We start from the raw sequence: 22,157 nt of genomic DNA on the forward strand, positions 1-22,157 counted from the left end.
TCTGTGGCTGCCAGGTGCTCTGGGGCTGTAGCACTCATTTTGCCCAGCAGAAGCAGTGAGCCTCTCCTTTCTCTAGCTCAGACATGGGCAAAATACGCTCTGCAGGCCAAATCTGGCCCACCAGGTGACTGAATCCAGCCTATGGCTGCCCCCACAGCACTCTGGGGAAGAGCCCTAATGACCCTGCCCAGCCAGCACCTCAGGCCTCTCTCAGCCAGAGCACACAGTTTCCAACAGGCTGTTCCAGCCCCCACCTCCAGACCTGGCTCCCGCTTCTGATCTTGTCCCTGTTGCACCGCACCATGCTGTCTGAGCAACTTTGGCCAGGTGATTCCTTGCCCCAGCATGCAGGGCTCTGGCTCCGTATCCCAGCTGCCGTCCACTGGAAAGCAACCGGGAGCCGAAGCCAGAGCCCCACACATCCAGTAAGATGCACCAGGAGCGGTGAAATACAGTAGGAGCAGGGCTAGGAGATGCTGCTGGAGGTGGGGGGAGGTGGTGCAGCACAGCACCTGGCTAGCAGCAGCCACACTGAGGTAGCTTTGCAGCCTGTTGAAAGCTACCCCTGCCATGCCACACCATGCCATGCCGTTTTGGGTGGATGGGTGAGCACCTTCAACCAGGTGGCTCTTGCCCCAACATGCAGGACTCTGGCTTTAGCTCCTGGCTACTTTCCTAGGAGCTGGAGTCAGAGCCCTGTGTACTGGGGCAGGAGCCCAGCTGAAGCTGTTCACCCAAAGTGGCGTGGTCCTGCATGGCAGGGGCAAGATCAGGAGTAGGAGATGCCATTGGAGGCAGGGGGAGTAAAGCAGCACTCAGATGAACCATGGACACCAGCAGGACCACAGTGCGGGCTGCCGCAGTGTGAGTGGGTACAGGGCTCTGCCCCATGTGGACTGCTGTGGGGGCAATGTCAACCACACCACCTAGGCAAGCTCTGCTGCACGTGGTCCCCGCTGCCCCTCCCCCGTCATTCAGAGCAAGCTCTTGGGCCCTAGTGCCCAGGCAGCTCCCCTCCCTCCACACCCCCCCCCCCCCAGAGGGCAGGGTCATGTGATTTTAGCCTCATCTGCCTCTCCTACTCCTGAACACTGCTCCCCACCCACCTACAGCCCAATAGAGAGTTTTAGTGAGTTGTTGTGGTGGGGGTAGGAGAATGCTTACCCGGCCCACAACAGCTCATTTAAACTCCCCATATGGCCCTTAGGTCCAAATAATTGACCACCCCTGCCCCCGCTCACCAAGCCTCTACTACAGGGGTGGGGAATTATTTCAGCTGAAGGGTGGCTTAACAAAGTTTGGTGAGTGATATTTTGAGGGCTGCATGGGTAGCCCTGTCACTTGACAGTTGCCCCACCCCCTGGCTGCCATCTTGGGACCAGAAGTTCTGTCCCTGACTCCTGACCTTTGCCGCTGGAAGTTCCACCCCTTGCTCCTCCAGAAATACTCGGGGGGGGGGGGGGGGGGATTGCCATCTTAAAACCAGAAAAAAGCCAAATCATACACTAAAAGTCAAACAACTATAACATATTTTAATTTTATTACTGCTACTGTTGCTGCTGACACCACTGGCAGGGGCTGCGCACCATGGGAGGAGTGTGGGGAGGTCCCCACACTTCCCATCCTCCTTCACGCCCACATCCTGCCCACCCAAGCTCTGAACTGCTGCCGCCCCCCTGGACACAGGTTTTGCACTGCCGGCAGCCCCAAGCTCCATGCTTCTTCCCAGCTGCAGCTCCCCTTCCCTCATCCCTGGCCCCACCCCTGCTGCTTCCCTACCTGGTGCCTGGAGCGAGCAGGACACGTGGGAAGCCAAGCACATCCCCCAGCAGCTGCAGCAGTGGCAGCAGCAGCCTCGCTCAGAAGCTGTGTGGTGGTTGGCCTGGGCCCTTTCACCCATGAGGGTGGGAGTGAGGTGCAGTAGGGTATGTTGGTGGAGGGGGTGTATATATGGGCACCTTGCTCCCACCCTCATGGGTGGATGGACTGGGCGGGGTACAATTCATTGGTAGGTGCTGTGGATCGGATGAATCTGGCCTCTAGGCCATATTTTGCCCACCTCGGCTCTACTGGCAAGTCACAGTTGTGCAGGCAAGGGGCAGTCAAAGTAGGTTTTTTGCCTTACTGTGTGACTGCTCCACTAAGCCAAACAACATTGTTGATTAACATTTGTGAGGCTTTCAGTGTAAGGTGCAACAAGGCCCTAACAGTGTCTCTCTTAAAGTCTGAGGCCATACGTTGACTCTTCGGTAGCTGAGAAATTTCTCTTCTGTGAAACATTTTGACTTTCGGAATAAAAAACTGATTCTGAAACAGAACTAAAAAATGAATTTTCAAAATTTCCCACATAAGGAAAATTCCAGACATAATTGATTTGGGATTATCCAAACATTTCAGTTAGATAAAAACATCTAATGCTGGTAATCCCAAAACTTCGTAGTGACAAAATATTAAAGCATAAAAATACAAAATAAATTAAGATTTAAGGTAACAATTTCTTTGCCTCCATTTTCCTGAGCAGGGACCAGATCACCCCCCGCACCGGGACCCCCTCAGGCCCCAGGGGAGGCGCACCCAGGTATAGGGTCAGTGAGGATCTAGTCAGGGAACTTCTAGAGGGACTGGACATATTTAAATCAGCTGGTCCTGACTATCTCCACCCCAGAGTGCTGAGGGAATTAGCAGAGGTCATTGAGGGACCCCTGGAATGGCTTTATGGGCACTCGTGGTGCTCTGGTGTGGTGCCAGAGGACTGGAAAAGGGCCAATGTGGTTCCCATTTTCAAAAAAAGGGTGGAAGGAGGATCCAGGAAACTATAGGCCTGTCCTGGGTAAGCTTTTTGAGAGAATTATCATGGCGTATGTCGATGAGGGGCCAGCAGGGGAGATTATGCTTAGGGGCAACCAACATGGGTTCATTAGAAGCAGGTCCTGTCAGACCAACCTGGTGGCCTTCTATGACCAGGTCACAAAACCCTTAGATGAAGGGGTAGCAGTGGACGTAGTCTTTCTGGACTTTAGGAAGGCCTTCGACACTGTCTCTCACCCCATTCTCATTAAAAAACTAGGGGACTGTGGCGTCGACACCTACACAGTCAAATGGGTCACTAGTTGGCTGGAGGGTTGCACCCAGAGAGTGGTGGTGGACGGGTCATTTTTGACTTGGAGGTATGTGGGCAGTGGGCTTCCACAGGGCATGGTGCTCGGGCCTGCACTGTTCAACATCTTCATCAGTGACTTGGACGAGGGGGTAAAAAGCACCCTGTTCAAATTCGCAGATGGCACTAAGATGTGGGGGGAAGTGGGCAGGAATAGGCTGTAATTGGACCTAGACAGGTTACAGGGGTGGGCAGATGAGAACAGGATGGGTTTCAACACTGACAAGTGCAAGGTGCTGCACCTGGGGAGGAAGAACCAGCAGCATACCTACAGGCTGGGGAACTCCCTCCTCATCAGTGCAGAGGCAGAAAAGGATCTTGGAGTCATTATTAATGCCAAAATGAACATGGGCCGACAGTGTGGGGCCGCAGTCAAGAAGGCCAACCATACCTTGTAATGCATCCACAGATGCATCTCAAGCAGGTCCAAGGAGGTGATCCTCCCCCTCTATGTGACACTGGTCAGACTGCAGTTGGAGTACTGTGTCCAGTTCTGGGCGCCGCAGTTCAGGAGGGATGTGGACAACATGGAGAGGGTCCAGAGGAGGGACACCCGCATGATCAGGGGGCAGCAGGGCAGGCCCTATGAGGAGAGGCTGAGGGACGTGAACCTGTTCAGCCTCCACAAGAGAAGGCTGAGGGGGGATCTAGTGGCCGTTTACAAACTAGTCAGAGTGGACCAGCAGGCACTGGGGGAGTCCCTGTTCCCCCGAGCACTCCCAGGAGTGACAAGAAATAAGGGTCACAAGCTGGCAGAGGGTAGATTTAGTCTAGACATCAGGAGGCACTACTTCACTGTCAGGGCAGCTAGGATCTGGAACCAACTTCCAAGTGAAGTGGTGCTGGCTCCTACCCTGGGGGTCTTTAAGAGGAGGCCAGATGAACACCTTGCTGGGCTCGTTTGACCCCAGTACTCTTTCCTGCTATGGCAGAGGGTCGGACATGAAGATCTGCTCAAGTCCCTTCCGACCCTACAAACTATGAAACTATAAGATGATACAAGCAAAATGCTTTTTAAGTGACCAAAAACAAAACACTTTGACATTGTTGAAACTAAATAAGAGGCGTGAAACTAAATAAGAGGCGTGAAAAGACTGACGTTTGACGTTTTCACATTTAAAAAATGTTGACATTCACACATTCCTTGTACATATATAGATTTTGGTTCACTTTCCAATGGGAAAGCATTCCATCAAACTTTTTAAAATCAGAGCTACTTGCGGTTGGCAGGATTCCCTTAAAAGATCTTGATTCCATATAACTGTTGCACGAAAGACTCATTGATGTTTCATTCAAACGAACCTGAAGTTATGTATCTGGGAACTGAACAACTTAATGCTGTCTATTTTAGATATTTACTCTACATTCAGTAACTGTGTGTGTCAAGGTAACTAAAATGGAATGAAACCTATAACTTTTGGCTACATCATAAACCAAGGCTGTCAGATTGAGCCACATGGCCTGCTTAAAGATATATGTGAAGATTTAAAAAAGGATGAGTATAAAAGCCAGTCTTGGGCCAGAAAATGAATGTAAATAACCTTTTCCCTTTACATTAGAAACGGGCATTAACAAAATCCCCAAATCCAAATGTCCCAACTTTATGGGAAATCGATATCCAGTAGGATCCTTTAATCTCCATCACAGGTTCATGAAGAAGGCAACGATCCTGCTATGTCATCTTATATTATTTTCCTGTTCCCACCAATACCAATGTGCATTTTTCAAAAGGCAGTGTTTTTAGGATACTAGCATCCTGGCCGAATTTAAATTTTGTTATTTATATTTAACCCGTTGAAATTCCCCATGCAATTCTGTTTTGCTGTGGTGCTTTTTATGTCCTGCCTGAACTGGTGTTGTTGTGTTGTGCAATACTGAAGCTGTGATGTTTCCATATCTCCCCACACTATGCACAGATTAAACCTTAAGTTTACTTGGTATATTAGGTTATTAAACACTTTGACTTCTGTTTGGATGAAATGTGCTAGCTTACTGTCAGATAACTTTATCATCATCAAGCTATGTTCTCTTTCAGAAAAAATATAACCCCAGCGTTAAGAATACTGATAATTCTGAAGAGGGGAAATGAAAACTTTGGATGTTCCTCTGCCTCATTTGGCTGTTATACCTGTACTGAAACTACTTTGATTAAGAAAACAAACACAAAAATTAACCCAACAGACTTTACAAGTGATTTTAAAGTATTTTAACAAGTGTAGGTTTTGTTAATATAATTATATCCTGCCATGTGTGAAGAAATGTTTGGAATATTCAGTAATAGTGAACCCTAAGACATCATGAGACATCCTTACCTTGCATTTAAAGGGTTTGACATCAGAGTGAACAATCATGTGTGCCTTGAGAGTCTGTTTCTGCACAAAGCTCTTGAAGCAAAGGTGACACTGATAGGCTCTGATATTGGTGTGGATCAGCACATGCCTCTTCATGTTGGCCAGCAGGGTAAACTCCCGACCACAGATACCACATTTGTGCTCCTTTACACCCTGGAAAGAAATAAAGAATCAGAAAGCTAACTAGGTATGACTTCTTCAGTTGTTTTACTTTCAGCACAGTAAAATATGGGTCATTCAAGCTATGCTAGGAAAGCAATTACATAGATTCTTTTCTTTTTAATATTACTAGTTCCAGTAATATATGTGTGGATACTTTCCCCCGTACCCCCCCAAGTAAATACAAATCTAAGGGAAGAAAAAAGAAACTCTACTGTGCAACTGGGATTAAGAAATAATGAATTTCACTGCCATCAGTACATCTACTGAGCAGCTTCACTGATGGAAAAGCTCCACTATCCCACAGTTACAACTTAAATAAAAACTGCATGTTGGCCAAACGTGTATGTTAAGGATGATATAATGTAGCATATTGGGTCATGGTAACTAATGGTCTGAGCAATACCTGTGGAAGTCTAGCACCGGTTGATTTCAATGTCTAAAGGAACGAGCTCTATATAACAAAGAGTATGCCTGTATTTTGAAGATAATATAGAAAAATCCTACAGAATTTCTGTAAGAAGCAGAAGAATCATGTAATTAAGCAACAGTATAATTGGAATTGGACATTTCATAGGGATTACTGACCATTTCTGGGTCATAAAATAAGGCACTAATCTCCAGAAAATGCCTGATTTTTTTTAATATTATAGAACACGGAGTAGGTCTGGCGTAAACTGAGGCATACACACTTATCTTGGAGCCTGATCCCTTTCCATGTAGCCAATGGAACAACACTCCAATGGGCTTTTGACTGAACCCGAAATGAATTATTCAGTTTCAGTTGGTATTTGCAGGACATCTCAAGTGCCATCCATATCATCCAACCAGAATGCTGAAAGAAAAGGCAAGCCTCCTTTGACCTGGATATGGCCTAAGACCTAGATCAAAAGTATTTAGGTGTCTTCCACTAATTAAAAGACGTGGAAGTTACATGCCTAACTACCTTAATGAATCTTACCTTACCTCAGTAAGGCAGGTAGGGAAAAGTAATAAGCTGTAAGTGCTATCTAAGACTATTGATCCAATTGACTATGCATATAAAGAGGGCTCACCTTAGCTTTTGCTTTCATGCCAATAGTTTTGTATCTACATTCAAATTAATTGTTTGTACACAATTAATTGTAAAGCTTTTACCTGTGGATACAAATGATAGTTTTAGATATTTAGCTCTGTGATTTGAGGCTACATTCTGGATCAGGTCCTATTTGCCCAGTTCTCTTATTGATATGCAGTTACCCCAGGACAACAGGATAATGGTGCAGTACTGGCTATTCCAAGTCTGCCAAGCAATATGTTTTATTGACTTATTCATCTATGCACCCCAGTACATATAAACTAAATACCCAGTTAAGTTAAGCAGAAGACTAAGTTATATTTTTCAATAGAAGAAAACTGGAATGTTAACTGATAAAGGAGCATTATACAAAACTAAGATTTTAAATAGAGGGTTGTGCTGAAGATAAAAACAAGCTGAAATAGAGGGTATAATTTTGTTTTTGGTCAACAATGCAAATGGCTTGACTGAACTCCCAGGTTATTGTAAGACCTTCTGACATGGCCTTCCTTAACACATGAGCTGGTTTCTCTTATTGCCCATACTACAGCTTGCTTTCTTAAACACATCCATACACACAGCTATTCTAAGGGCCTATACCTTACTTATGTTCTTGTGAGGATATATGCATCCAGGGCTGGTGTTGGCCTTCAGAGCAGGGGTAGATATAACCTTTCCAGACTTACCTTATGGGTCAAAGAGTGTTGTTTAAGATGGTGGGGCTGCACAAACTCCATGCCACATTCTGTGCAGATGTATGGACGGATGTCTTTGTGCTTCATCATGTGATTTTGCAGCTGGCTTGGATATTGAAAAGTTTTATCACATTCTGTGCAATTGTACTGTATAGGACCACGATGGGTTGTTAAATGTCTCTTCAGTTGAGCAAGAGTTGGAAAGTCTAGACCGCACTCCACACAAATATTCTCTCTGCCACTCTCATGCTTGGATTCGTGTGCTTTCAGCTCACTTGGGTAGGCAAAACCTCTGCCACATATTCTACAGTTGTAGGGTTTGATGTCACTATGTTGCATCATATGTCTTTTAAGATGACTGGTTTGGGTGAAAGCTTTGTGACACACCTGACATTTATGTGGTCTAGTGCCCTGATGTGTTAACATATGTGTGTGCAAGTGACTCAGCTGCTTGAAAAGCTTGCCACACCGAGAGCAAGCATGAGGTTTGATACCACTGTGTCCCAAAATATGGGTGACAAGATTATACTTGGATGTGTAGGACTTCTCACACATCGGGCACTGCCAGCGTTTCTGTTCACCCCCAACATCCACATAATAGCTGTCATCAATTTGGAGATTGACGTCTACTCTTTCCACCTTTTGTTTATTTTCACCATTTTCCCTTGCTTCAGTCCTCCTGAATGATGGCTCTGGTGGACTTTTCATTTGAAAGGGATTCCTGATATGAAAATTTGAGGGGACAATAAAAGGAAACATCAGGCCAGGATGAACTTTTGGATAATAAGAGTAATGAGACTGCACAAAAGCAGGTGTGTTAGGCCACATCATACTAGGCTTTATTGATTCTTGTTTAATGGGCTTTGCTGCAAAATGCTCCAGAGTCCTGTAGAACTGAAAGCCTAGGTTACACAAGTCTATCATTTGGGAGCTGTACTTGGGCTGTGAGGATTGTTGAAACATCAAAGGAAGACTATTGTTGTCTTCAGATCTGTGTGATGGTGAGGTGGGATCTTCTGGTGTGACAGTAGGAGGCATTTTTGTGGGCATGCTTTTGCGTTTTCGGGACCCTCCTTCCAAGGATCCATGGAAGGTTTCTATATCCCCTAGGGAAGGACCATACTGAAACTGTGCAAGTTGTGGTTCAAACTCTTCATTGAGTGGTACAGTTCTGTGAGGCTTTTCAACAGGGCCTAGTGGCTGCAGGCAGCGTGACAAGGGAGATGCCTGTGTATTGTCCACATTGTTCTCATTCTTCATCATATTTAATTCCTTCTGCATGTTCTGCCTGCCTCAAAAGCAAACAAAAAAAATCCTTTTTAATTTTTCCCTCTTTCTCCTAAGACATATAGCGTGTTGCTTAATCCATATCTAAAAAAGAATAAGCACTCATATAGTGGTTTCAGGACCATATAAGAATACCAGTTTTTTCTGCTATTCAAAGTTTATTAGTGGAGACAGGCCAAAGCCGCTTGTTCTCCTTTAGAATTAGTGGTTTAAGTCAAGTTTGGTTCATGCATTGACTTTAGGATATATTCAAGCACATAGTAAATTTTATATTGTTTAGCAGATTAATTTATCTTCTAACATTTCTACTTCATTTAATTCAGCCAGCCCATCTGTGGGCTTGTTCCTGTTCTTGACTGTGCATGCCCTGGTTCTTCCTTGAAAATATCCAATAATTAAACAAGTACATTTGTTATGGTTGTCACATGAAAATTGAAAGCCAAAAAACTTCAAGTTTGAACTCTTTTTGTATTGCTGCTGCAGAGGGAAACAATGGCAAAATAAGTTCAGGATGCTGTGTACCATCATTGCATTTCCTGACTTCTGTCACTCTGTAAGTAATATGAAGGTAAAACAATGAGTGGTTGTAGGGTTTTTTTCTTCCTCTTTTTTAACGAAAAGAGGCTAAACCATTGACTAGGATTCAGATAGTCAGCAATATTTAGTTACCCCAAACCTAGTCAAGTAAACATGGCAATGTTTGAACAAAGAGAGCATATTGAACTTTGAATAATATTGACTCCCCTTTGGCTTTCCAAAGCAGCTGAGATCCTGTGGCTGCCAGATCTACTTTGGCAACACTTCTATGCCTTGTCATGGAATAAATTTATTGTGCAAAATCTTGAAAGCCATGCACAAATTACATGTACCACTAGTGCCAGTGGGAGCCTTTTCTGAAAAATGATAGGGTAAAAGCTGATGATCACAGGATCTGGTGCCTTCAAATTAGAGCACTGATTTTTACTTTGGCCCTCCAATGAACCATATATTTTTTGTATAACACCCAGAAAGTGATTAAGTCAGAGAACCAGACATCTTTCCACTTCTCCATCTATGCATGTTGAGAGCTATAAATATCCTTATTCTTGGAAACACAGGTGTGGGGGTGGGGGTGGGGGTGGGGGTGGGGATGGGGTGGGGGGCAAAGAAACAGTGCTAAGGAAGCTTCTGTTCTTTTTTAGGGAGCTCTGGATAAACCTACTAAAATAGATAAAAAATATTTACATGACCTAGTTAGGATATGGAGACCAGAAAGCATCTTAAAGACCTGGTTTCAAATGGATGATTAAATCTTCAGAATATAGGAGTAATAATAGAGGGAGTTTTGGAGAGATCTCTGAGGCAGTATATGGGGAAAGGGTTAGGTAATGAAAGTTTGAGACAGTATTGTAAGGCAAAAATATTTAGGAAAATTGCTCACCTGTAGCTCATTGGTGAATGAATGGGAATGCCACAGTGCACGAGAAATGTAATTGGAAGAGCAAGGCCTGGGTTCTCCAAAATTATAGTTACACATATAATTATGTATCCGTAACCTTTCTCTAAACATTGTGGGCCTACCTCTTTAATGCCTTGTTTAGCCATTTTCATATGTTCAAAATAAGTATAACATGTATTAAATATTGAGGCAACTTTGTGGCCAAGATGGCCCAGGAGATATGCGAAAGGCAAGAAGTCTTGTGGGTGGTATCTTTTATTGAACCAGCTGTATGTTTGGTAAGAAAGCTTTCAGGTATCACAGTACCCTTCCTTCAGCCTCTACTCTAAGGCAACAGAGAATTGTGCCTCATATGTTTACTGTTGACACCCTAATTGGTGCTGAAGTTGGGGCTCCTTGCTCTGCTCTTTGCTGCTTTCTTCTTTCAGGTCCCATTTCTTTAACTTTTACCTGGGTTTTTGAGCCATTTTGAGACTGAAGTAGAGACAGGCCACGAACCTATTTGAAAGAGTATCCTTGAGACAATAGGAAAATTGCTGTTGAGGAATTATTTTATTGCTCAGAAAAGAACTAGTCTTGCAAAAAAGGCAGATATCATGGTACTATATTCAACAGTGCATTCTACAGTTGTTGGATTGGGCATATCTAGGAATGCGGAGTTTAATTATTCAAGGGCCAGCAAAACCACAAAGGTGCTGTGCAGTCAGACTGAAGTGAATAAAGAATCTAAGAAGGGAGAATTTAAAAACACCCTGCTCCCCTGAGAGAAAATGTATCAAGAAATTATGTGTTTGGTGCAAGCCAGCAGCATCAATTCAGTCTGAATCATCTCATTCTGTCAAGCCTCACATAGGGATGGAGTAGGACAAAGGATCAAATCTGAGGTGTGCTTGTGCTCCCCCTCAAGTCAACATCCTAACTTCTGTTAGCTTTAATGGGAGCAGGATATTTGCCTTGGTCAATTAACTCCATAAAGCCAGGTCTCCTGCTTAAAGGTTGGCAAAATATAGATGAGACTTAGTGACAACAGATAGAATGAATGTTCTGTTCTGCTTTAAGTAATGGTAGTAGAGGACATCATACTAAATTAATATAACTCCACCTTACTTCAGCCTATTTGACTCTGGAGTAGCATGACCTTCTTTAACAGTTAATAACATGAAGGGAAGAACTCTCTCTCTCTCTCTCTCTCTCTCTCTCTCTCTCTCTCTCTCTCTCTCTCAAGTACTTCATAGATGCCTATCACCTTAATACCTAAGCACTAAGCACTACCAATTTCTTTTCTTTTTCTGCACTTATATATTTGTAGTGAGCACAATAGTAACGGAGATATTAAACAAAGTTCAATTCTTAAAATCTGGATAAACACCTAAAAGCACAAATGTTGATCTGGATCATTGAAGTCCCTTTATCCTATACACTTAATCTGGCAGTCTCACTAAGACAGAACTCCTTAGCTATCTCAGCACCTGAACATTGAAAACAACATATCTACACTTTTCAGAGTTCCTGAAAGTGTTTGTTTTTACCTGGAGTCTAGAAATAAGTAGATTGTTTCAAGTGTTTCTTATTTTCCCAAGATTCGTCCAGCCACCCCTTATCTTATACAAAGTACTATTTCCATAAATCCCCCTTTCTATAAAAGGATATATTGAATAGGTCAGATTAATAAAAATAGAACTAGCAAAAAAACTCTCCATCTCTACATTGAGTTCAGAAAGTTGCTATGATTTTTCCAGGAGACACAAATAACTACACAGGAGCTAAGTAATATTGTTGGATTAATTTATAGGAAAGAGGTAGAGAACTTAACAGTGAAAATGAATCATTTTTAATTTTCTTATTTCCAAGCACAATATGTCCATAGACAGAAAAAAATACCCTAAAATAGCACTTAAATCATGTGACTCATTCTACCTGCATACATATTGTTTGTCACTTGACTGCATGAAATCCTTGCCATATTAAAATAAAGAGCAAAAGTTCCATTGGCTCCTACAGGTCCCCTGTTGTTTTAACCCCTGTCTGGAAGGCACTGCTATTTATCTGAGCTGCAAGGAAACCAGCATAAGTACAAGGGTTCTAAATAGCTCCAGTTTAGACCCTAGCAATAGATGATTCTCCTATCATACAGTAGAGATAAGGGGAGCATCCTCTGACATGGGAAGCCTATGCTAGTTTCATGTGAGATCTATGCTTAGGTCCTATGTCTGGAAATGAACAAGAAATGGAGATGAGTTTAGAAATAGAAGGGAGCAAGTTTGGGTTTAACTCAGCTACAATAGGAATGGTGTGCTTTGACAACCATACATGAGTCTGAAAACATAGCTGAATGTAGCATGTACTAGTGCCTTCCCACTTTCCACATGGACCTTGAAAGACTGAAGCTGTATTTGCAAGGAAAGAATCGTCTCTAAGAGTTGTTCTTTTACTACTTTACTGTTGTTCCTGTATATGTTATGCTAAAGACACATTAAGAAATAAAATAAAGCTGCACTCCTTCATGGATTGAAGGACGCTGAGTAACTGGAAAGCTTCACAAATCTTTCTGAACAAGCATCTGCTTTTCATAGCAGACATTTGTAAGTAATAATTTTACTGGCCTGTTTCTTATTGCTTCAGTAGGTTTAATGGCTTCTTTTTTACATAATTCAGCTTTAAGGTTTGTTTTATTCTTAAGTGTGTTCAGTCATAAAATTGTGGGGTCAAAAGCTGAAGTTCTTGCTCAGTTTTTATTTATTTTTTCTTTATGCAAAACTCCATTGATAGAGATTAGCTTTAGTAAAGGCTCACTAAGTCACTCAAAACTAATCTAACTTTGTTACCTACAAAATATTGTCAAGTATTTCACTCAGCATAATTTAAATTGGTGAAATTGCCATGTACATTTATGCAAATGTTCGTTTTGCATTGCTTTTAGCTAAACAACTTTTAATTGGTTTTGCAGCTCAATTTTCATTCAGCTCGCTGAACCAACATTTCTGCTCTCTCATCACACTTCCCTCTACTTCTTTGCTCTGGCAAAAATACCAACCTCAATATCTCTTTTGTTTCCTCCTTCCACTGTTATCTTTGTGCTTCCTCCTACATGCGAGTGACATACCACTCTTGGTATGGGTCCCCTCATTTTCACTTCTTCTATGGGGGATCCTAGTTGAAAACTAATAGTAATTTTTTCCCCCTGTTATTCCAATGTGTCTTGTGTGTCTAATTGATTCTATGGCCTGTGTTATGCGGGAAATCAAACTATATCCAGAGAAGACTGATATGATAATCTAAAGCCCATGATCCATTTGTTTGTCATCTATGTTGCAAGCTCATTAGGACAAGGATAGTCTTGATACTTCTTACATAAGGTAAAATACATCTTCACAGTTTAACAAGTAGAAATAATATCAGGACTAGACATTTCTCACTCCACTGTTACTCACTATCTGGCTATTTTCAAAGCATGGGAGAATTATAAGGCTTAGTACTGTTAGGTGTGCAAGCATGATTCACAAGATAAAACCAGAGCTTTCAGATCAGAAACCATAGTGTTAAAAGCATTCTGATTGTTGTGATCTTTCTGAGTTCTTTGCAACAGAATTGCTGTATTATTTATCTGCAGTCAAAAGGGTCAAAACTAACAACTGGCATTTTCTGAGGGGTGCCTCAAGTATATGAAGGGATGCTTCAGGTACAAAAGGGTTGAGAACCACTGGTATAGACATACCCCTTGGCATCAGTATGTCCCAACAGATGCCTCCAAGCATGTTCCACCCACCTTGCTCCCACTCACTGCTCCCACTCCCATGGTTGTGCACCACAGCTGCTCTTGAGACCTTAGTCTCCAGTGTACTTAGGGGTGGTACCTGAGGATGATCCTGGAGCAGCCTCACTAGTTTATTTGGTGAGGCTTTAGTGAGCATTAGTGGGAGTGGGTAGATGAGGCATGCTCAGGGCTCCCTTGTTGTGACATGCTGCCACTGCAGTGTACACATACCTTATGGATCCTTTAACCATGATGTTGAATGATCTCCCTTGCATAGGAAGGAAATTAGGGTGTACTTTCCAACTATGATTCCCATACAGAATAGCCACGCGTTCAAACACATGAAGAGAAGTATGGGCTGTGTTAGGCTTATAGCTGAGTTCTGCTTCATCCCTCTTTGATGCTGCATTCTTTCGGATTGAGTCTAGAAGACTTGCTTTTAAATTGTAATATTAAAACCGCTTTTTCCTACATGCAGGACCAGGGTTTAGGGAAACTGTATTTTCAAGATGAAGGTAAATTCAAAAGAACTTCTTAAAACCAGTGGCTGCAAAGATTCATTAGGGGATCCTGGAAAAGGAGGGGCAGAACTGAGAAATGAACACTCATTGGAGCTTAAATAAAACTTTTTTACTCTCCCAATACTAACTTTCTTTTTGAACCCTTGTTTGCTCTCTCCTTCCCTCACATCTGCCTTCCACACACACTTTTGCATAATCGGATCTTGTCTAAGAAGAAGTCAGTAGGATCTGAGCATCAGTTTTGAAGTGTCTTGTGGAATATGCTTTCATAAATTAGGTCAGTGTTTTCCTAAGTAAGTATATTTACGATAAGAGATTGGTGATTAGTTATTTTTGTTCCTTTTCACTAATTGTCATTACTGGTAGTATTGGAATTGGAAATAAGAAAACATTGGTGGCAAACATGATTTGGAATTATTTGAAATCAGGATGTGGGTAAAGTCAGGTTTTTCTCCCTGCATGAACATGGTCCTGTGAAGAGGTTGGTTGTCTTTTCACTTCTCTCTGGGAAATTACCTTTATGTGCTGATTTTGGGCTGCAGGATAAGACTTCTTCTTTCCAGCAAAAAGCGTTTCTCATCAACATTTATGCTGTAAAGTGGAACTAATGATTTGGAAAGTATTTTTCAGGCCTAATCCAAATCCTACTGAAGTCAATGGAAAGTCCTGCATGATTTTCCATATAATTTGTCACTGGGTTTCATTTTCTATTGGTAACTTTTTCCCCTTTTAATTCACTAGAACCATGATTAATATTTCACACTTTTGGAATATTAATTGCATGTATGAAGAAAGAAGCAGCTGGAATTCTTGACATGTCATTTAATTAAATATTAACAACTTTTATAAGGCAGAAGATGAAAAAGTAGTGGCTGATGTTTTAGTACATGCATAAACTTGAAAGATTAAAACATATTTCCTGACGGCTTTAAACAACTTAACGTGACAGTGAAGCAGCTATAATGGAAAGACATGGTTTTAGTTGTGTTTTCATGTGGCTAAACATTTGGGGATTTGGGGATAATACTGTATTCCTTGTTTCACTGGATCTGTTTTGAACACATACCTGCATCACTGCATATTAGAGGCTTAAGTGCTGCAAAACACCTCAGGTTCCTGGAGGTTTCCACAGCAGCACAACTGCACTTGTACCAAAAACAAAAAGACTGGTTGTCTCTTGGCAAGCTGCAGAGTATCTAGTTTTTGTTACTTGACCTAGTACCTGTTGTTGCAGTAAGTATGCATTAGGGCGAACCAGCAGTTATTCACCTTGGATTTGGCCGATTCAGAGGGACAGTGATTCAATTCAGTGATTCAAATGACTGTCCCGATTTGATTCAGCCGATTCAGAGATTCAGGCATAGACTATAATGGGAAATCACTAAAATACCTATAACTTTGTCATTTTACTGCAGATTCAGATTTAAAAAGCAGGGATGGTAGCTCCTTCTGAGGGCATGAAGCATGCCACGTTTCAAGGAGATAGGTGCAGGGGTTTCTGTGAAATTGCACCTCAAGGTTCTGAAAGCAAATAAAAAAGCAAATAGGTGAAAGAGTGAGGAGGGCGGCACTACACGTGGAGCTTGGGGAACCCCAGCAGTGGGAGGTTCACCTTCAGAAACACTAGCTGCTCCACCAAACCAGGATCCAAGGAGGTGCGGTGGGGTGTTACTGCATCCCCAGCAATGCTGAACACCCTCTCACTTGGAACACTGGTCGGTGGACAGGACAGGTGTTTCCAGGCACCTGTGGTCAAATCCTGCCACACCTGGCTGCAGGTTGCCCAATAGGCCAAGGGGTCGCAGTGCAGTGGCTCAACATCCTTGGTGAGATAGGCAGCCACTGAGGCCTCCCCACTACCTGCCTGATGGTGGGATCTGGTGCCTCTGGACCTCAACATTGAAACCATGCCCTTGGCCCACATTGGCAGCAGCTGTGGTGGAAAAGATTGGCTTATGGTTGGAGTGCTGGCATGGGAAAATGGATCCCCTTCTTCCACGTCACCTCTGCCCTTCTGCCTCCCTGACTCTGTTCACCAGCATATCCGTCCAGTGATTGAGGGTTTTCCTGCTGCAGATGCTCCCCTTCACCCTTGGGTCACACATGCCAGCCAGCATGGGGACCGCAACGGATCTAGCCGTTTTTTGATGCCCTCCTTCAGCTGCTTCACTAGTGCCTGCACCACTGGTGAAAGCGGCTTGCCCCAGCCAGGAACACTGATCCCCTGGAACTTCTCCATTTCATTCTCAAGCTCCTTCACTATGGAGATCACCTGGCTAAGGAGGGCATCGCCAGTGCTGAGGCTCACAGTGGCCTTGAGGAATGGCTTGGCCTTGAGGAATGGCTGAGGCTCATGGATGGCCTTCTGTTGCTCCACCAGCCTTTCTAGCATCAGGTATGTGGAATTCTACTGAGTCTCCACATCCTGCATGATTTTGTGCTATGGGATGCTCAGCTCTTTCTGTTTGTCCCACAGCATCTTGCCCACCTTAATGCTTCGGTGGAAGTAGCCCTCCACTTTCCTGCATTTTGAAATGAGCTGGCTGATTGTGATGGTGACCTCACTGGGAGCCCTGTCCCCCTCCAAGGTGTCCCTGAGTATGAGGTGGAACTTGTGTGCCACACAGCGGAGGCCAACAAAGTTGGCGTCATGGACTGCCTTGACCATATTGGCCCCATTGTTGATGACCATGAACCTGTGGGTGAGCTTGCTCTACCTAACAAGCCAACCCTGCACCATGTGGTTCATGGGCTCCATGAACTCCCTTGCCAAGTGGGACCCATCCATCACCTCCACCTGAAGGACAGCCCACCAATGCCCTGACTGATTGCACCAGTGCCCTGTGAGGGAGAGGAAGGCATAATCTCTACCCCGGCTGCTCTAGACATCCAAGGTGCAGTGCAAGGCTACCTGTGGACCTGCCTTCCACAGCTCCTCCTTCAAGCACTCCCTGCATGCCTCATACAGGGAGGGCACCACCATCCTGCTAAAGGTGGTGCATGCAGGCACTTGGTACGATGGGGCCATGAGCACCATGAGCTGCCTGAACCCTGGACACTCAGCAAAGAAGAACAGCTGGCCATCCAAAGCAAGTATGTCCCCAATGCTCTGGGTGATCTTGCTCACCTTTGGAATGCACCCCACTTTGTGTCCGCCTTTCCCCCACTGGTCCAGGGTGGCCTGCCTCTACTTTGGGGGAATAGGGGCTTTGGAGCGAGTGGGGGATTTCCCTTTGGGCATGCTCCCACTGGTGCCAGGCTAAGGAGGAGCAAGGGCAAGGGGGTGATGCCTCCTGAGATACAGCAAGATTGCTGTGGTGGTGAAGTGTTTCATGTCCTTGCCCCAGGTGATCTGCCTTCAGCAGTGCTGGCAGGTGTCATACCTGGGATCATCTCCCACCTCAAAAGGATCCCACACTACACTACCCACCTGCTTCTGGGTTGAGAGTGGAGATCCTGCCTTATCCCCCTCCTCACCAGGCACAGGCACACAACAGGAGGAGCTGAGCCACCTGCCCCCACAACCTCCTCTGAAGTGCCTTCCAGAGAAGGAGACCTGCCTCTAGGGGAACTTTGAGGGATGTGGAGCACAAACTCAGGTTCCCCCTCCTTCCCCAGAATGTCCTTTGCTATGGCCCTCAGCTCCTCTGCTTCCAGATCTAACTCCTCCTCTGGCACTGGAAGGCTCACACTGGAAACTGAAATTGGGGTGGAGAATGTCATGCTGCTGCTGGTTAGTGGTGTTGGTGTTGGTGATGCAGGCACAGGCACTGTTACCACCTCCTTGCTCCCACTAGCAGCAGAAGACTCATCACTGCTAGGAAAGAGGGTGCATCTCTGTTTGGGGCGGGGTGGGGGTGAAACTTGCAGTTCTCCCTCTGCCCCCTCTCCCTCCCCTGCCAGAAGATCTGCCATCTGCCTTTACAGCATGCTTCATGTTTGGTGTGCTGCAAAATGTTTGTGTGTGTGTAATATATGTTGTGCTATCTTGCACAGTGATGACACACTGTCAGGGAAAACACAGATTTATTTTGTGGGGGGAAAGAATCAAGACAGACTAACAAGAACAAACAAGAAAATTTGTGGGGAAGAATAAGTTGAAAGGAATGGATAGGGATAACAATAGGGATTGTAGGCAAGGGTAAGTAGGAAAGGATTGGCTACAACTTACAAGAAAAGAGACTGGCTAGCAAGAGTCTAGCTAGCAAGCCAGAGCCTTTCAAAAGCTGCTGCTCCAAGACAGACACAGCTTACAAAAGGCATAGATCACTTCAGACATAGCTTTATATGTTGTTTCTATGTCCCTCCCCCAGAGCACTGTGATTGGAAGGGAACTCAGAGAAAGATCACAGTCATTGGCCAGCTACAGATGTCAATAGCAGAGCAGTCTTTCCCCCTCTCTCAGCCTTTTCCATATATGGAAGATAACTCATTCCCCCTCCCTCTTCTCAATTTCTGTTTGCTGCAAGCCTTCCGAATCTCCGAATCTCTCCAAAATGATTTGAGTCTGAATCGCTTATGTGTGGTGTGTCATTAACTCAAGCAGGCTCAGCAGAGTGCATGACACTTTAGACTTATATGAATATTTAATTATCTTTTTTCCTGTTGAAGAAGCTTCTGTGTTTCTGTGGACTGAATACTTCATGGAAATGTTTGTTGGGACAACAGGAGCAGGTAGCAAGTTAGCATGTCTGTAGTAATAGGTGTGGGAGAAAGAGTGAGAATAGGGTACTAAAGCAAAGATATGGTTGTGATGAGACTGAGTACCAGTTCAGAGGATGGGATTCAGAAAAACAAGTTGGTTGCATGCATTCCCTATACAGTAGAGGGGGAGAATTAGATGCCTGTGACTGCATGATTAGTGGATGGATGCCTAGTCAGGTTCTGAGATAGGGGAAATTGCATATCTATCCCAAACTAAAACTGGACTTCACAGCCTGAAACTTGCTCCCTCACTTAGGTGCACAGGTCACATCTTTGGGTATGGGGAACTGAGTCACTCTCTCCTTTTAAACAAGTGGTGGGTGTGAACTTTATACAATAGCATAGTGGTTAGAGCACTTGCCACCTCAGTCTGAAGGAGTTCAAACCCACATCTAATATACCCTAGGAGAGTGTTCTCACTATGAGGCTAGAGGTGAGACTGGGCAGGGCAGGGGCAATAGTATAACAAAGCAGGGGTGACCTGGGCACCAGCCCCAGGCACTGAGTTGGGGGGGGCAAAAATAGCAGCTTTTGGTGCCCCTGGAAACAAATGGCAGATCCAGAATCTTGTGAAGAAGGTGCAGGTGCAGCAACTGGAGCTGTAGGGGTGGTGGCACCCCCATTTCCAGGTCCTCCCCACTATCCTTCCCCCTTAAAAAGGGCAGGCAGACCATGCCACAGGAACAGTAACAACTGGGGATTTCAGGTCCCTGAATCAGGTAAGAATCCCACCCTCCACCCCAATCTCAGTACATACTCCTTTCCCCTCTATCTCCTCCCTCCAGCCGGCTGCTGCCGCCATTATTTCTGGCCCACCTGGGGTGGGAGTGGAGCTCCAGAGCCACTCCTGTCCTGCCGCAACCAGGTTGTGTAAAGGCTCATGTGGGGACAGTGGTAGTGTGGGCAGCTTTTCCCTCACTGAGCTTGGTCCTGGGCTGCCAGGGGGAACCACACAAGAAGGAGGAGCCCAACTGCTGCTGCCACTGCTGCTATTCCTAGCTGAGTCCCAGCTCCCTACACAGCTGGGTGAGGCAGGGCAGAGCAGGAGTGGCTCTGGTCAGCTTGGGGCAGCGGCAGGTGGGGAGGGGGGGAATGTAAGAGGAGGGGACAGGAAGTGACATTAAGCACAAAGAGGAAGGGAGGTGCTGGAATTCTTATCTGCTTTGGGGGTTTAAAGGTGGGTTTGACTGTATCACTGCACCCCTTCTGGATCCGTGCCTGCTAGCAGCCCAACCCCTATCACTGCCCCTGGAGGCAACCCTGCAGACACCTGGAAACTCTAGATTTCAGTTCCCTCAGACTGAGGAGAGCAATGAACCCAAGTCCGTCACTTGCTAAGCAAGTGCTCTAGCCACCGGAGTGTTATATGAAACAGTCACAGTGCCATCTCCTCTGGCTATGTTTCTTTTTGTTTGGGTTTTTTTTAACAAAAGTAGAGGTGACCACTGTGCTTTATGCTGAACTTGACACTGTCAGCATGTTAAGTATGCTTAGAGTGCACTTAATCAGCTTGGGCTCTCATTGGCCTTAAACACAGGGACACCTGCTTTGTGAATCCCAGGCTTTCTATTTGTAAACCTGGAGCCAACATCATACACTTCTGAGCATGAGCAGTAGCAAACATTAGATGCCTAAGTAATTGTACAGACTCTCAGGCACCAAGTAGTATTCTTGGACTAAAGTATTTAAGTGATTGATTGACTGATTAATAAATAGATATAGTTCATATTTGCTACTAGCTATAAATCTAGATCCAGCTAACAGGTTTAATATACTAAATAATGGCTTAAGCGTAGTTCATATAGAGTCAATGGGAGTTCATGTGGAATTTGATTTATGGTGCCAATTTTTACCTATTACATCTTCAGCCCTCCTACTGTGTGGGATCTGTCAATTCTTAGCTTTTATTGTTAAAATTAATTTAAGAACATTACCCTTTTAATACATGGAGCTTTATATTATATCTAGTGTGCATGAAAATATTAAAAAAAAATCTTCATAATCTCTACTATATGGTGAAACACACTTTGCCCTCAGTTTCACCCATATTACCCCACTAAATTCAGTGGAGAGCATGGGTGTAAGTATGAGGACAGGATCTGGTATTAGGACATCAAGTTATGATGTGATATCTGACAGGATACTTTTCTTAAATATCTTAAATGGAGAATTGTAAGAGCTCTCATGTAAAAATTGGAACCATATTAACATCCAACAGTTGAGAGCAATGGAAGACTCTGGACACAAACATATCACTTATCAAACACAACAGTTAAATGCTGTGTGTATGAAAATCAATTTGCAAAAGTTTCTCAATAGGTGTACCATACTGATTTTTTGGTGATTAGTGGGATCCTGAAATACCTCCAGAGTAAAAAAGCTAAATCTGTAAGACAATCCTACTTTGCAGCTTTTTTATGAGACTGAACCTTTTCACTCCCATTCACTGCCCTTCAAAAGAGGAATTATACTGGCTGGGATCATTCCTTCCCACTGTAGTTCCTCTTCTGCTTCTGTTTTCTTTTAGAGCTAGGAGAGTAGCCAGGTATCCTCGACTCTACCCAGATAAGAGTTTATAGCTACCTCCTTCCTCACTTCAATATTGAAGCTGGCCATTGGGTTTGTCTCCTAATCATGAGTCTTTAGAAATGTCTTTCATGGACTAGAGGCCCATGAAATCCCTGAATGCTTCAGGTACCTCCCATGGAGCACCAGGTAAAATGAATGTGTGGGGGGGGGAAGTCAGCTGAAGAGAAGGGGAACCACTCTAGACAGAGCGCTGGTAATTTTGATGAGCTTCCATATGAAATCTCCAAAATGATTCAGAATCAGATGAAATCCTGATCCTACTGAAGTCATTGGGAGTTTTACCACTGACTTCAACAAAGCCAGGATCTCACTTTTTGTTTTGGCTTTGAATTTGTTCAGTTATGGAACTCAAAATGAAATTCAAAGATACTGAAACCTTAGGAGTCAAACCTTCCAGTAAGACTGGTGGATCTAAGATGAACTGAAACAAGAGGGCCTCATTCAG

General features: G+C 44.2%; 1 protein-coding gene and 1 long non-coding RNA gene across 4 annotated transcripts in view; one reads left to right on the forward strand and one right to left on the reverse strand.

Moving 5' to 3' along the window:
- The window catches only part of LOC106738548 (uncharacterized), a 57,193-nt gene extending 51,717 nt beyond the window's left edge, over positions 1–5,476 (forward strand). For both annotated transcript variants that reach the window (XR_002088910.2, XR_009461108.1), the window contains one exon: positions 5,193–5,476. This is a non-coding gene — a long non-coding RNA (uncharacterized LOC106738548). The remainder of the gene's footprint in view (positions 1–5,192) is intronic.
- ZNF366 (zinc finger protein 366) overlaps positions 1–22,157 on the reverse strand; it is a 52,353-nt gene that overhangs the window by 16,698 nt on the left and 13,498 nt on the right. Inside the window, exons 2-3 of one of the 2 annotated variants that reach the window (XM_019482695.2) lie at positions 7,411–8,707; positions 5,470–5,661 (exon numbers count right to left, since the gene is read on the reverse strand). In XM_019482695.2, coding sequence (XP_019338240.1) covers positions 5,470–5,661; positions 7,411–8,700 — 1,482 coding nt within the window. In that variant the 5' untranslated portion in view covers positions 8,701–8,707. Of the gene's footprint in view, positions 1–5,469; positions 5,662–7,410; positions 8,712–22,157 lie in introns of both variants that reach the window. The other variant, XM_006268812.4, reaches the window with a different exon arrangement.

Source organism: Alligator mississippiensis, chromosome 3 (genome assembly GCF_030867095.1).
Source record: "Alligator mississippiensis isolate rAllMis1 chromosome 3, rAllMis1, whole genome shotgun sequence".
Classification (NCBI taxonomy): Eukaryota; Metazoa; Chordata; order Crocodylia; family Alligatoridae; genus Alligator; species Alligator mississippiensis.